Raw genomic sequence first — 13,601 nt, 5'->3', positions numbered from 1 at the left:
TGATTTGTTGCAAATCCTAAATCTCAAATTGTTGCCAAGTCTAGAATAGGTAGCAGATCCATATATAGAGGTGGGAAAATCAAGAGTTGGCATATTTGGAGGTTCTCCAGGTATTTGGGTGGGGGTCTTAGGGCCTAAATTGTCATATTTAAGCTGGACCCATTCTGTTGCTGAGAACCAATCACACCCCCCCATACTCCAAACCCCCAGCCCCATCCCCGACACACACCATTGCTTCTAGAGAGCGGTCTTTACTCTGCCCTTTTTCTTTCATCAGCTGAAATCGAAAGCCTCCACCGTGTGGTAAGGACAATGTCAGGTTCCAAGAGAAACAGTAGGCAAAGCTCTTGTCCCTCCAGGAGCTATAATTGTTTGTCTTGCCTCACTCTACCATGTATTTGAGGCACCCTGACACACCCGTACAGCATGTAAGATTAAAACAGGAGTGAGTGGGGGCAGGAGGAAGATTAAAAGAGATTTAGCTGGAAGTAGGGCTAGTACACGCTACAAGCTCTTATATCCTCTGTTAGAGGTGGGCCATGTTGTCTCCGAGTTTTCCGGCAGGCAGTAAGAAGGGAATGTGACCTGGAGCACATTTCATACCCATTAGCTGGAAGCAGACCGTTTGCTAAGAAGTTGTTCCCAATACCGAGGGCTGGGAGGATTTCCTCCCTTGTACCCTCGTAGACTTTATCAGCTAGTGAATGAGTCATGTTCTCAATAACATCTCTGTAGCTCAGGTTTTACAAGGGGCAGATTGTGAACCACGGTGCGTAATGAAATCAATTCAGTAGGTTGCTGTGGTATAATAAAAAATAAATATTTGGTCTTTGTGCCTGGTTCCTGGCACAGTGCACCTAAAACCCTTGGAACCTCCTGCATGTCTTTTGTATGCTAATGAGATGACCCCTGATCGGGGTAGGGGGCCTTCAGGAGGGGGAACTATTTGCCAGAATGACCAAGCCTGTTTAGAGGGTTGGAACTTTCAGCCTCACCCCTGGACTTCTGGGAAGGAGAGAGGGGCTGGAGATTGAGTTCAATCACCAGTAGCCAATGACTTAATCATTTATGCCCCGGTAATGGAGTAATGAAACCTCCATTAAACCCCTAAGTGATGGGGAACTTCCAGGTTGGAGAACACATCGAGGGGCAGGGAAGGAGGCCTGCCTGCAGAGGGGATGGTGGCTCCTCTCCCTCCTCGGCCTGTGGATCTCTTCCATCTCGCTGTTCCTGAGCTGTATACTTTAAAAATAAACCACAATAAATGGAAGTAAAATGTTTTCCTGAGTTTTGTGGGTCATTCTACTGAATTTTTTTTTAACATCTTTATTGGAGTATAATTGCTTTACAATGGTGTGTTAGTTTCTGCTTTATAACACAGTGAATCAGTTATACATATACATATGTTCCCATATCTCTTCCCTCTTGCGTCTCCCTCCCTCCTACCCTCTCTATCCCACCCCTCTAGGTGGTCACAAACCACCTAGCTGATCTCCCTGTGCTATGCGGCTGCTTCCCACTAGCTAGCTATCTATTTTACGTTTGGTAGTATATATATGTCCATGCCACTCACTTTGTCACAGCTTACCCTTTCCCCTCCCCATATCCTCAAGTCCATGCTCTAGTAGGTCTGTGTCTTTATTCTCGTCTTACCCCTACGTTCTTCATGACATTTTTCTTTCTTAGATTCCATATATATGCGTTAGCATACAGTATTTGTTTTTCTCCTTCTGACTTACTTCACTCTGTAGGACAGACTCTAGGTCTATCCACCTCACTACAAATAACTCAATTTCGTTTCTTTTTATGGCTGAGTAATATTCCATTTTATATATGTGCCACATCTTCTTTATCCATTCATCTGTCAGTGGACACTTAGGTTGCTTCCATGTCCTGGCTATTATAAATAGAACTGCAATGAACATTGTGGTACATGAATCTTTTTGAATTATGGTTTTCTCAGGGTATATGCCCAGTAGTGGGATTGCTGGGTCATATGGTAGTTCTATTTGTAGTTTTTTTTTAAACATGATTTATTTATTTTTTTATTTTTTTGCGGTACGCGGGCCTCTCACTGTTGTGGCCTCTCCCGTTGCGGAGCACAGGCTCCAGACGCGCAGGCTCAGCGGCCACGGCTCACGGGCCCAGCCGCTCCGCGGCATGTGGGATCATCCCGGACCAGGGCACGAACCCACGTCCCCTGCATCGGCAGGCGGACTCTCAACCACTGCGCCACCAGGGAAGCCCTCTTATTATGGTTTTAACATGCGTTTCCCTGTTGACTAAAGACTTTGAGCATGTTTTCATGTGTGCTTATTAGCCATTCATAGAACTTCTTTAGTAAAATGTTTATTCAAATCTTTTGCCCATTTTATGAATTCAGTAAAGTTGCAGGATACAAAATCAATATTCAGAAATCAATTGCATTTCTATACACTAATAATAAACTATCAGAAAGATAAATTAAGGAAACAATCCCAACACTCATACAGCGTTGGTGGGTCTGTAAGTTGGTACAGCCACTATGGAAAACAGTATTGAGATTCCTCAAAAAATTAAGAATAGAATTGCCACATGACCTATGTACTCCACTTCTGGATATTTATCTGAAGAACACAAAAACACTAATTTGAAAATGTATATGTACCCCTGTGTTCACTGCAGCATTATTTACAATAGCCAAGATATGGAAACAACCTAAGTGTCCATCAATGGATGAATGGATAAAGAAAATGTGATACACACACACACACACAAACACATACACCATGGAATATTACTTAGCCATAAAAAAGAATGAAATCTTGCCATTTGCAGCAACATGAATGGACCTTGAGGGCATTACGCTAAGTGAAGTAAGTCAGACAAAGACAAATACTATGTGATCTCACTTATATGTAGAATCTAAACCAAAAGAAACAAAAACTCCTAGGGACTTACCTGGTGGTCCAGTGGCTGAGACTCCATGCTCCCAATTCAGGGGGCCCAGGTTCGATCCCTGGTCAGGGAACTGGATCCCACATGCCACAACTAGGAGTTTGCATGCCGCAACTAAAGATCCTGTGTGCCGCAATTAAGAGATCCCGCGTGCCGCAACTGAGACCTGGCACAGCCAGATAAATAAATAAATAAATATTTTTAAAAATAATAAAAAACCAAGCCAAACAAAAACCCCCAAGCTCATAGATACAGAGAACAGAAGGGTGGTTGCCAGAGGTGGGGGCTGCAGGGGAGATGAAATGAGTGAATGTGGTCAAAAGGTGCAAATTTCCAGTTATAAAATAAGTCATGGGAATGTGATGTACAGCATGGTGACTATAGTTAGTAATGCTGTATTTTATGTTTGAAAGTTGCTAAGAGAGTAGATCTTAAAAGTTCTCATCACAAGAAAAAATTCTGTAACTAAGTATGGTAACAGATGGCAAATAGACTTATTGTGGTGATCCTTTTGAAAATATACAAATATAGAATTATTATGTTGTGTACCTGAAACTAATATAATGTTGTATGTCAGTTATAATCAACTTAAAAAATCTTTTGCCCATTAAAAAAAATTGAGTGGTCTTTTTGTTATTTAATTAACAGAACTCTTTATATATTCTGGATACAGATTCTTTATCAGATATATAATTTGCAAATGTTTTCTCCCAGTCTGGCTTTTTTCATTGTTTTTTTTAGATGGTATCTTCTGAAGCACAGAAGTTTTTAAATTTGATGAGCCCAGTTAATCAATTTCTTTTTTTTCTTTATGTGCAGTTTATTTTTATTTATTTTTTATTTTCTATTTTTTTTGGCTGCGTTGGGTCTTCGTTGCTGTGCACGGGGTTTCTCTAGTTGCAGCAAGCGGGGGCTACTCTTAGTTGCGGTGCACTGGTTTCTCATTGTGGTGGCTTCTCTTGTGGAGCATGGGCTCTAGGCACGCAGGCTTCAGTAGTTGCAGCAAGCGGGCTCAGTAGTAGTGGCACGCAGGCCCTAGAGTGTGCAGGCTTCAGTAGTTGCAGCATGTGGGCTCAGTAGTTGTGGCACATGGGCTCTAGGGCACGCAGGCTTCAGTAGGTGTGGCACACGGGCTCAGTAGTTGTGGCTCGCAGGCTCTAGAGCACAGGCTCAGTAGTTGTGGCACACGGGCTTAGCTGCTCCACAGCATGTGGGATCTTCCCGGAGCAGAGATTGAACCTGTGTCCCCTGCATTGGCAAGTGGATTCTTAACCACTGCGCCACCAGGGAAGTCCTCAGTTGCTTCTTTTATGGATTGTGCTTTTGGTGTGTAGCTAAGAATACTTTGTCAAACTCAATGTCATGAAGATTTTCTTCTAGAAGTTTTGGAGTTTTTGCTCTTTTACTGAGGTCTCTGATCCATTTTGACTTAATATTTGGTTTGGTGTAAAATTTAGATCGAGATTTATTTTTTGCCCATTGTGCAGAAAAGAGTTATCATAGCCGGCCTGAGATGGCTGTCCTTAGAAAGCCCGGCTTGCAAGGTGGGTGTTTGGCTGGTATCTGTAAACTTAGATTTCAGGAGAGTTCCCACCATTCCCAGAACTGATAAGAGGAGCTCACTATACTTAAACTACTTGCACAAACAATGTGGTTTATATAGAATACCTGCTTTCCTTCTAGGAGTCTTGAATTTTGGAACATGCTAGGCAGAGTTGTCTACCTGACCAGCCCCCAGTAAAAACCCCAATGAGCTTCCTTGGAAGATAGCATTTTCACGTGCGTTGTCACAACTCTTTGCTGAAGGAATTAAGCATGTCCTGTGTGACTCCTTTGGGAGGGAGGACGCTTGGCGCCTGTGCCTGGTTTCCTTCAGACTTCACCCCATGCACCTTTCCCTTAGCTGATTTTGCTTTGTGTCCTTTTGCTGTAATAAATCAGAGCAATGCGTACAACTATATCCTGAGTCCTATATCCTGCAAGTCCTCCTAGTAAATCGCTGAACCTGGCGGTGGTCTTGGGGACACCGACATGCCTAGGGATGTCCAATTGCTTCAGCATCATTTGTCAGAAAGACTTTTTCCCCCTTGAATTTTCTTGTCACCTTTGTCAGAAGCAATTCACCATAAATGTAAGGATGTATTTTTGGATTCTGTTCAGTTCCATTGCCTTTCCTTATGCCAATACCACATCTTGATTACTGAGGCTTTATAGTAAGTTTTAAAATCAGATAGCATAAATCCTCTAACTTTGTTCTTTTTCAAACTTCTTTGGCCCTTCTAGGCCCTTTGCATTTCCATATAAATTTTAGGCTCAGTTTGTCAATTTCTACTAAAAAGCTTACTAGTGTTTTGATTGGAATTGCCTTGAATTGATAGACCAATTGGAGAGAATTGACATTTTGACAACAGTGAGTCTTCCAATCCAAAAACATGGAATGTCTCTCCATTAAATATCACAGCAATGTTTTGAGGTTTTCAGTGTACAAGTCTTGTGCTTCTTTTCTTAATCTTATTCCTAAGTATTTTAATCTTTCTGATACTATTTTGAGTGAAATTTTCTTCATTTCAAGATTGCTCATTGCTAGTATATAGAAAAAAAAATTGATTTGTATATTTTGAGTTGTATCCTGTGACCTAACTAAATTTATTAGTTCCCGTATTTGTTTTGTGGATGTCTGGGGATTTTATACATGCAAGATTATGACAGCTGTGAATAAAGACAGTTTTACTTCTCCCTTTCAATCCAGATGCCTTTCATTTCTTTATTTTATTGCTGCTGGCTTGAACCTCCAGTATGGTGTTGATTAGAAGTGGCATAAATGGACATCTTTGCCTTGTTCCTGATCATAAGGGGGAAAGCATCGATCTTTCACCATTAAGTAATGATATTAGCTGTGGGTTTTTGTAGATTCCCTTTATCAAGTTTTGTAAATTATCTTTTATTCCTAGCTTGTTATGGATTTTTATCATAAATCTGTGTTGGACTTTATCACATGCTTTTTTTCCTGCATCTGTTGAGATGACAATTTATTTTTTGTCCCTTATTCTGTTGGTATAGCATGTTACATTAATTGATTTTCAGATATTAAGCCAACCTTGCATTCCTGGGATAAATCCCACTTGGTCGTGATGTATAATCCTTTGTATATGTTGCTAGATTCAGGTTGCTAATATTTCATGGAGGACCTTCGCATATGTATTCATGAAGGATATTGATTGGTTATTTTGTTTTCTTGTGGTGTCTTCCTCTGGTTTTGGATCAGGGTGATACTGGCCTCATAGGATGAACTGGGGAGTGTTACCTCCTCCTCTATTTCTCACCCATTTCCTTTTAAGGGGAAAATTTATGGTCTCTTATGGGTGACTAGGAGCAACTCCTTTTTCTCTTCTCGAGGCTAATTCTTACAGAGAGGTCTTAGCATTCATGTCAGGCAGCTCAGTGTCATTGGCTATATCCTAGGTCCATTTATTGGCAGGTGTGGCTCAAAATGGGGCAGGTGCCCAGCATCCCTGAGACACCTTATCTGACCACATCTGGCTCCTCCATCTACAGGCAGACCCTCAGAACTTCCCTATGGGGACAAGGGTTGGGGTATCTGCTCACCTGGCAGCTGGGATGCTTGGCTGAGGATGCTTCTCTCCGCCCTCTTTTAACAGAGCAGCCACGAACCAAAAGGTACGAGAGCAGGTGCGCCTGGAACTGAGCTTCTTGAACTCAGACCTGCAAATGCTGAAGGAAGAGCTGGAGGGGCTCAACATCTCGGTGGGAGTCTATCAGAGCACAGAGTAAGTGGGGGCAACACTTATTTTGGATACTTTCTGAGCCTTGGAATATGCCTACATCAGGGATGGTGCACAGATAGGCCTGAGGGTGTGGCAGACCCCACTTTGATCCAGTTTGGGGTTGAGCAAGGTGTAGGAATTAAAGGGATGAACCCATGGAGTTTGTTGGAAATACCTGGCCAGTTGGACAAGAAGGCATTTATTTGTCCTGGGGACACACGGGACAGAGTTTTACAGGAGAGCTATGTGGCTGGGTCCAGGCGGGGAGATGGGATCTCTCAGGTGGCCTGGATGGTGGCTTTGTCATAAAGATGCCCTGGAAGGGCGTCTGTGGTTAGCTCTGAGAGCCAGCCTGCCAGATGGGTCCCAGGAAGCCCTGCCTTCTTCCGTCAGCCTCAGCACCGTGCACACGGTCTGACTCTGGGTCATTCTCTTGATAAGAGTACAAAAACATAAAAACTGCCTTTTGTATCAAAGATTATGAGACCTTTGCAAGTTCCCTGAGGAGACAGTGTGACTGAGACACTTTGGAAATGTCCCCCATTAAATATTTGAGAAACAAATGTTCTAATTCAGAAGCATCCCTTAGGGAGTGTTTATAGGAGACCAAACGTTGAGGTGTGACCTTCAGAAAAGCTCAGAGAGTCTCCCACCCCAAGGTGAGCTACCTTGGAAAGAAAAGCCCATCTTTAAGAAGAAATAACTTTGAGGGGACTTCCTTGGTAGTCCAGTGGTTAAGGCTCTGTGCTTCCAACGCTGGGGGCGTGGGATCGATCCCTGGCAGGGAACTAAGATCCCACATGCCACGTGGGGCAGCCGAAAAAAAAGAAAAAACTTTGAGCTCTAAAGAACAGTTTACATAGTTTTCTGTGTGGGGAAGTTTTACTTCTCAAAAGGTAAGGGAGTCCCAGGGGAAACCCAGTCAGAAAATAATTCTCTGGATTAACAGAAGGAAAATGTTGGGGAACCTTGAGTCACCTTTGGAATGTACTTTTCCTGATTGTCCCCAATCCTCTGCACTGTCCCCGAGGTGTTTTTCTGCGTCACGTGTGAAACCTCTTCTGCTTTGGTGACTGTCCACGAGCCAGCCCGTGTGTCCTGCCTCGCTTACCTGTGGGATCCCAGTGCAGTCTGACACCTAATCAGAACAGTCAATGCACAGCTTCCCCCAGCCTATGCTCTGGTATTAAATTCCAGTGTTTTGCCCAGATGGTCAAAGTTCCTCCAGGAGGCAAGGCCGGGCCAAACTTTGGTGATAAATGTAGGATGTTTCATATTCCCCCCTCACCGTACTGAAGCACAGAGCTGTCCATCACAAGGGTGTCCCCTAGAGACATGCAGTTAAGGCCCCTGTGTGACCACGGTGCGGCTCTGAAGTGTCCGGTCAGTCCCCTGTGCATTGGGAAGAGGGGAGAGAGATGTGCAGGTACATAATGACACCTTGCATTTCCATCTGCCCCTCTTCCTGTTTTAAAAGCAGATTGGTTTTTTCTCAGCACGGTTGATTTTTAAACATTTCTATGAGGTAGGCAGGGAATAAACTATCTCATTGTGCAGATGAGAAAACACAGGGAAGCCGGAAGTTACGGAAAAAGTTATATTAGCGCAAGATGGAGGGCGGGCCCCCTGGCCTGGAGGCTTCGGGACGCTGGCTGCTCCTGGACAGTCACAGGGAGAGCCAGCCCCCTTTGGGGTCAGGCCAGGAGCACGCTGGGGCCCAGAGGAGGGCAGCACAGCCTGTCTTCATCTCCTTCTAGCAGGATCCAGCTTTCCCTCAGGAAAGGGCTTTGGGGAAGCTATACACCCCGCTGGGGCTCGCCTGCTTTCAGCTTAGCCCTGTTGTTTTCTGTCCCCCACAGAGGCAGCTTCAGCTTACAGCCTATTGTCCACTCACCCTGCCTGCATTCCTGGCCTCCTCCCCGGGCTGGGCTGAGCAACCCCAGGAGGTCTCCTGTTACAGGTCTGGGAGCGAAATCCCTGTTTGCAGAACATAGCTGAGCCCCATTCACTTCCTGTTAGCTCTGCCCCTAAGGCCACTCCCAGGGCGACCTGTTGGGTAACCAACTGGTGAGTGCGGGGAGAGGTGGTGGAGTGGAAACAGCCGGTCAGGGTCTCACCCAGGGCTGGGAGCCAGGTGCGTTTAGGTGTCAGATGGGGCCCCTGCCCTCAAGGCCTTCCCTGTGCTGGGGATGGGACGCCTAGAAGGATACACCGTATAGGAGGAGGCCCTTGAGAGCCCAGAGTTGGAGGGCTGCAGGAGAGATGGGACCCGCTGCAGTGAGGAGAGGCGGAGGGGGATGGGGGTTGGGTGGAGCTGGTGGAGATGCTCCAGATGGTGGAGCAGTGGGCACACCAGCCACAGCCCTGGGTGCACAATAGGTTCTCAGCACAGTTACTCAAAGAAGTGTAGCGATTGGAGGCCTAAATCAGGGTGGAGCTGGTAGGGGCCTCATGTGTTAGGCTGGGTCGTTTAAAAGTTGCTGGGGACTGGGACCAGTTTTGGAACAGAGATGGGGACGAGACCCGAGTGGTCTTTATGGAAGAGGAACTGGTGTGTGCTAGCTTGGCGGGGGAGAGTGGGTGGGGACCTGAGCTGGGCTGCTTGGGGAAGGCCGGGGGCTGCCAAGTGGCCGGGATACGGATGTTCATGTACCTTGCTGTGTTCCTTCTAGGGAGGCATTTACGATTCCCCTGATTCCGCTTGGCCTGAAGGAAACCAAGGACGTTGACTTTTCAGTCGTTCTCAAGGTAAATCTCAAAGCGAGGGGCACTGGACTTGCTGTTTAAAAGGGAAATATAGAAGTTGTGTATCCCTTGAGAGTGGCCTTAGGCTCGATGTGCCAAGTGCCAGCTGATTTCTGCAGGGTGGCCTTGAGCCCCCTCAGAGCCTGTGCCATCCTTTCAGATGCTCCCTTTCATCTGGTCACTGAGGCTTCCGGGGAAGGGGCTGGAAACCCGGGCCAGTCCACCCCAGGAGGCAAGTCAAAGAGGGTATATAACCAATTTAGGCCACGTTTTTGGAAGAATAGCCAAAATTTTTGTCCCTCAACATTTTATTGTGAAAACAGAAAAACTGAAAGAATTTTACAGTGAATCCCTGTATACTCACTACCTAGGTTCTCCCGTGAACATTTTGCTGTAGTCACTTTATCACGTATTTGTCCATTTATGCATCCCTGAATCTATACATCAATCAATTTTATTTTTTGATACATTTCAAAGTAAATCAGGGAATTCCCTGGCGGTCCAGTGGTTAGGGCTTGGCACTTTCACTGTCAGGGCCTGGTTTCAATCCCTGGTCGGGGAACTAAGATCCCACGAGCCACACATCTTGGCCAAAAAACAAAAAAACACCAAAACAAAGTAAATACTTGAATAGCTAGAGTTTATGGATCCCACTGCTCCCTAATTCCTAGATGTCTACCTTCTCTTTTCTTTCTCTCTCCCCCTCTTTCCCCCTTCTTTCCTTCCATCTTTTTTTTTTTCCTTCCAATAACAACCTTCTTGAGATATAATTCACACACCGCACAATTCACATCTTTAAAGTGACCTCCCCTTAGCCAGCAAGCAGCGTTACTTGTAGGCCCATCTGTGTCTGTCACTGTGCAGGGTGCTGTTGAGGTCACAGGCCCTGCCTTTGGATCCCGTGGTTCAGTAGGGGATCCAGGTGGGAAGTGGAAGATGTATTTTGATGGAGTTGCCCAGAGATGCCTTGGGGCCAGGAGAGGCCTCCTGGTGACTGGAATGCTTTCCTCTTCCTCCTTGCCCCACATTCATCATTCTGAGTTTTACTGACTCACCTCAAACTTCCATTTAGGAGGAGAAAGTGGCGATGAGGTGGAAGGTAGTGTCTGTCTCTGAGCTTTCCCGCACAGGCATGGTGTATAGGAATGAATCCCAGCGTCGTGAAAAATGCTTCAGAGAATTTTGTTTCTTTTCACAGTAATCCTGTTAGTTAACTCATCTTGGACTGCTTTTAATTTAGAAAAGAAAAACATGATTATATGGCATTTTGGGCCCTACACAATTTGTCCTTTTAAAAAGCAATTGGTTAATGCTTCAGAAGCCTTTGCACTTGACCTCCAATCTCAATCAGAGACTGCGTGAGTCCCTTGACATATAAGCCCTTTCACTCATGGCCTTGTGGACTGCTGCTTGTTTAAATCCAGGTCCCGGGCCCTGTGAGTTTGGGGTTTATTTTGGAGTTTAAGAAGGGACATTGGTAGTCTTCCTGGATGCAGGATTGTCAAAGATTTTATTTTCTGGGTAGGAAACAATCCAGAGCTATATGGCAGTTTTTCACAGGTCCCCTGAACTTTTAGATGTGACACTTGCCACAGGTCTGTGAGACTCCAGACTATGCTTATGTCTGTGGAAATGTTTTAGTTGCTTTTGCAGAATAGTTTCTTTTAAGATTTAGTTTGTTGCTTGGTGCCAGAGCTGCCAGAGTGCAGGCATTTGGGGGCGTGGAGTAGGTACAAACCTCTAAGAGGTACAAACTTGCAGTTATATAATAAGTAAGCCAGGGAGTTATAATATACAGCCTAAGGAATATGGTCACTAATACTGTAATAACTTTGGTGATAGATGGTTACTAGACTTGCTGTAGTGATAATTTCATAATGTATGTAAATGTCAAATCATGTGTAATACATCTGAAGCTAGCATAGAATTGTAGTCAACTATGTTTCAATGAAACAAACAAAAAAAAGACATACTTAGAACCACAAAATGTCTGAGTTTGGAAGGAATTGTAAAGGTTACCAAAAAATAAAGGTAAAAATAAAGAACACAGGCATTTAAAAGGGAGACAGTCCTTTTTAGGCTAAAATGACATGGCTGAAAGCCTCAGCTGAATAGCACTTGGCCATACCCACAACATATGATTTTTTTCCCCCACTGGCTTTAACGTGAATTCAGCACATGACATGTTTGGATCCTTACAGATGCCCATGAAATTCCCAAGTTTCTCCAACTTGTCTGTCCTTTGTCTGCTTTACCGTAGAGTTGCTTTTAAGAGTTCTTTTACATATGAAGCAGAGTAATGCTTGGTTATGTACGTTACAAATATTTCTCCCAGTAGGTTCTCTCCTTTAACTTGTTTTACAAGCAATACCAGTTTAAAAAGTACATCTTTTTTTTTCTCCAAACAGATTTTATGTTGTTAAGCTTAACAGTTCTTCCTTTAACAATTCTTCCTTGATAACATGTTCAGAAAGGCATTCTCCACATCAAGAAGACATAAATATTTTGCTATAGTTTCTTCCAGTGCTTTAAAATTTTTTAACATTAAATCTTTAATCAATCAGGAATTTGTGTGTAAAAAAATGAGGTGTAGTACTCTTTTTATTTTCACCAAAAAATGGGTAGCCAGTTTCTCCTGAACTATGTATAAAGAATCCATCTGTGAGGCTTCCCTGGTGGTGCAGTGGTTAAGAATCCGCCTGCCAGTGCAGGGCACACGGGTTCGAGCCCCGGTCCGGGAAGATCCCACGTGCCGCGGAGCGGCTGGGCCCGTGAGCCATGGCCGCTGAGCCTGCGCGTCCGGAGCCTGTGCTCCGCAACGGGAGAGGACACGAAAGTGAGAGGCCCACGTACCGCAAAAAAAAAAAAAAAAAGTTCTTCCCTTCAATTCACATCAGGCACACCTGTGTGCCCCTCCTTCCTGCCTGGAGCTGGTGGATGCTCCAGGCTTTCCTCTGCTTTGGAATATGCTGGCTTATGTCATATACCTGCTTCAGTTTGTTTCTGCTCCATACCTGGTTTCATTGTTTAATCCCTGTGTGTTTTAATACCAGTTGGAGCAATCCTTCTTTATTACTATGCTTTCCGAAATGTTCTTGGCTTTTCTTCCGTGTTTTTAACTTCCCTGTTTTGTTAGGTTTCTCCAAAATAGCACTTTTGGGTTTTGACTGAAATTTCATTAGATTCATCGCTTAATTTGGATAAAATCGCATCTTTACAATGTTGTACATTTTCATCCATGAACGTAATATTTCCAATTGTTGATAATCAACAAACAGCAAGTTTTATGGGGGCAGGGATCATGTCTATCTTGTTTAAAAAAAAGTGATTTAATGAATAAATGAGACAATGAAATAACTTATGTCTTGCAGTAACGTTTAATAGTTATTTGCTTAGTTAACTAAATTAATTTTATCCCTAGGGATATTGTTCTTTTGTTATAACTGTGAAAGTTTTTGATCCCCTGTTCTATTCTTCTGACTGGTTATTGTTTGTGTAAGAAAGGGAGACTAACTTTTTTTTTTTCTAACTGAAGTATAGTTCATTGACAATGTTGTGTTAGTTTCTGGTGTACGGCAAAGTGATTCAGTTATACAAATACATATTCTTTTTTTTTTTTGCGGTACGTGGGCCTCTCACTGTTGTGGCCTCTCCCGTTGCGGAGCACAGGCTCCACGGTCATGGCTCACGGGCCCAGCTGCACCGCGGCATGTGGGATCTTCCCGGATCGCGGCTCGAACCTGTGTCCCCTGCATCGGCAGGCGGACTCTCAACCGCTGCGCCATCAGGGAAGCCCTCCATATATATATTCTTTTCCATTATGATTTATTACAGGATATTGAACATAGTTCCCTGTGCTATACAATAGGACCTCATTGTTCATCCATTCTATATATAATAGTTTGCATCTGCTAGTCTCAGTCTTCCAGTCCATCCCTCTCCTCCTTAGCAACCACAAGTCTGTTCTTTATAAGACTATTAACGTTAGTATTAACTTTTTGGCCATGTTACTGAATTCTTATTAGTTTTGTGGTTTTTTAGTTGACACTCTTGGAGTTTGTAAAAACACCATTATTTTGCACAAAAATTATTTTGTTTCTTCCTTTCTAACATCTATATCTTTTTTTTTTTTTT

General features: G+C 44.0%; 1 protein-coding gene across 1 annotated transcript in view; it reads left to right on the top strand.

Annotated features, from left to right (window-relative positions):
- The window catches only part of RHPN2 (rhophilin Rho GTPase binding protein 2), a 55,972-nt gene that overhangs the window by 19,080 nt on the left and 23,291 nt on the right, over window positions 1–13,601 (top strand). Inside the window, exons 3-4 of the mRNA XM_007470945.1 lie at window positions 6,597–6,725; window positions 9,395–9,470. Coding sequence (XP_007471007.1) covers window positions 6,597–6,725; window positions 9,395–9,470 — 205 coding nt within the window. The remainder of the gene's footprint in view (window positions 1–6,596; window positions 6,726–9,394; window positions 9,471–13,601) is intronic.

The sequence above is a fragment of the Lipotes vexillifer genome, unplaced genomic scaffold, assembly GCF_000442215.2.
Source record: "Lipotes vexillifer unplaced genomic scaffold, Lipotes_vexillifer_v1.1 scaffold182, whole genome shotgun sequence".
Taxonomy (NCBI): Eukaryota; Metazoa; Chordata; class Mammalia; order Artiodactyla; family Lipotidae; genus Lipotes; species Lipotes vexillifer.
Note: the sequence above shows the minus strand (reverse complement) of the source record. Positions and strands in the feature narration are given on the sequence as shown.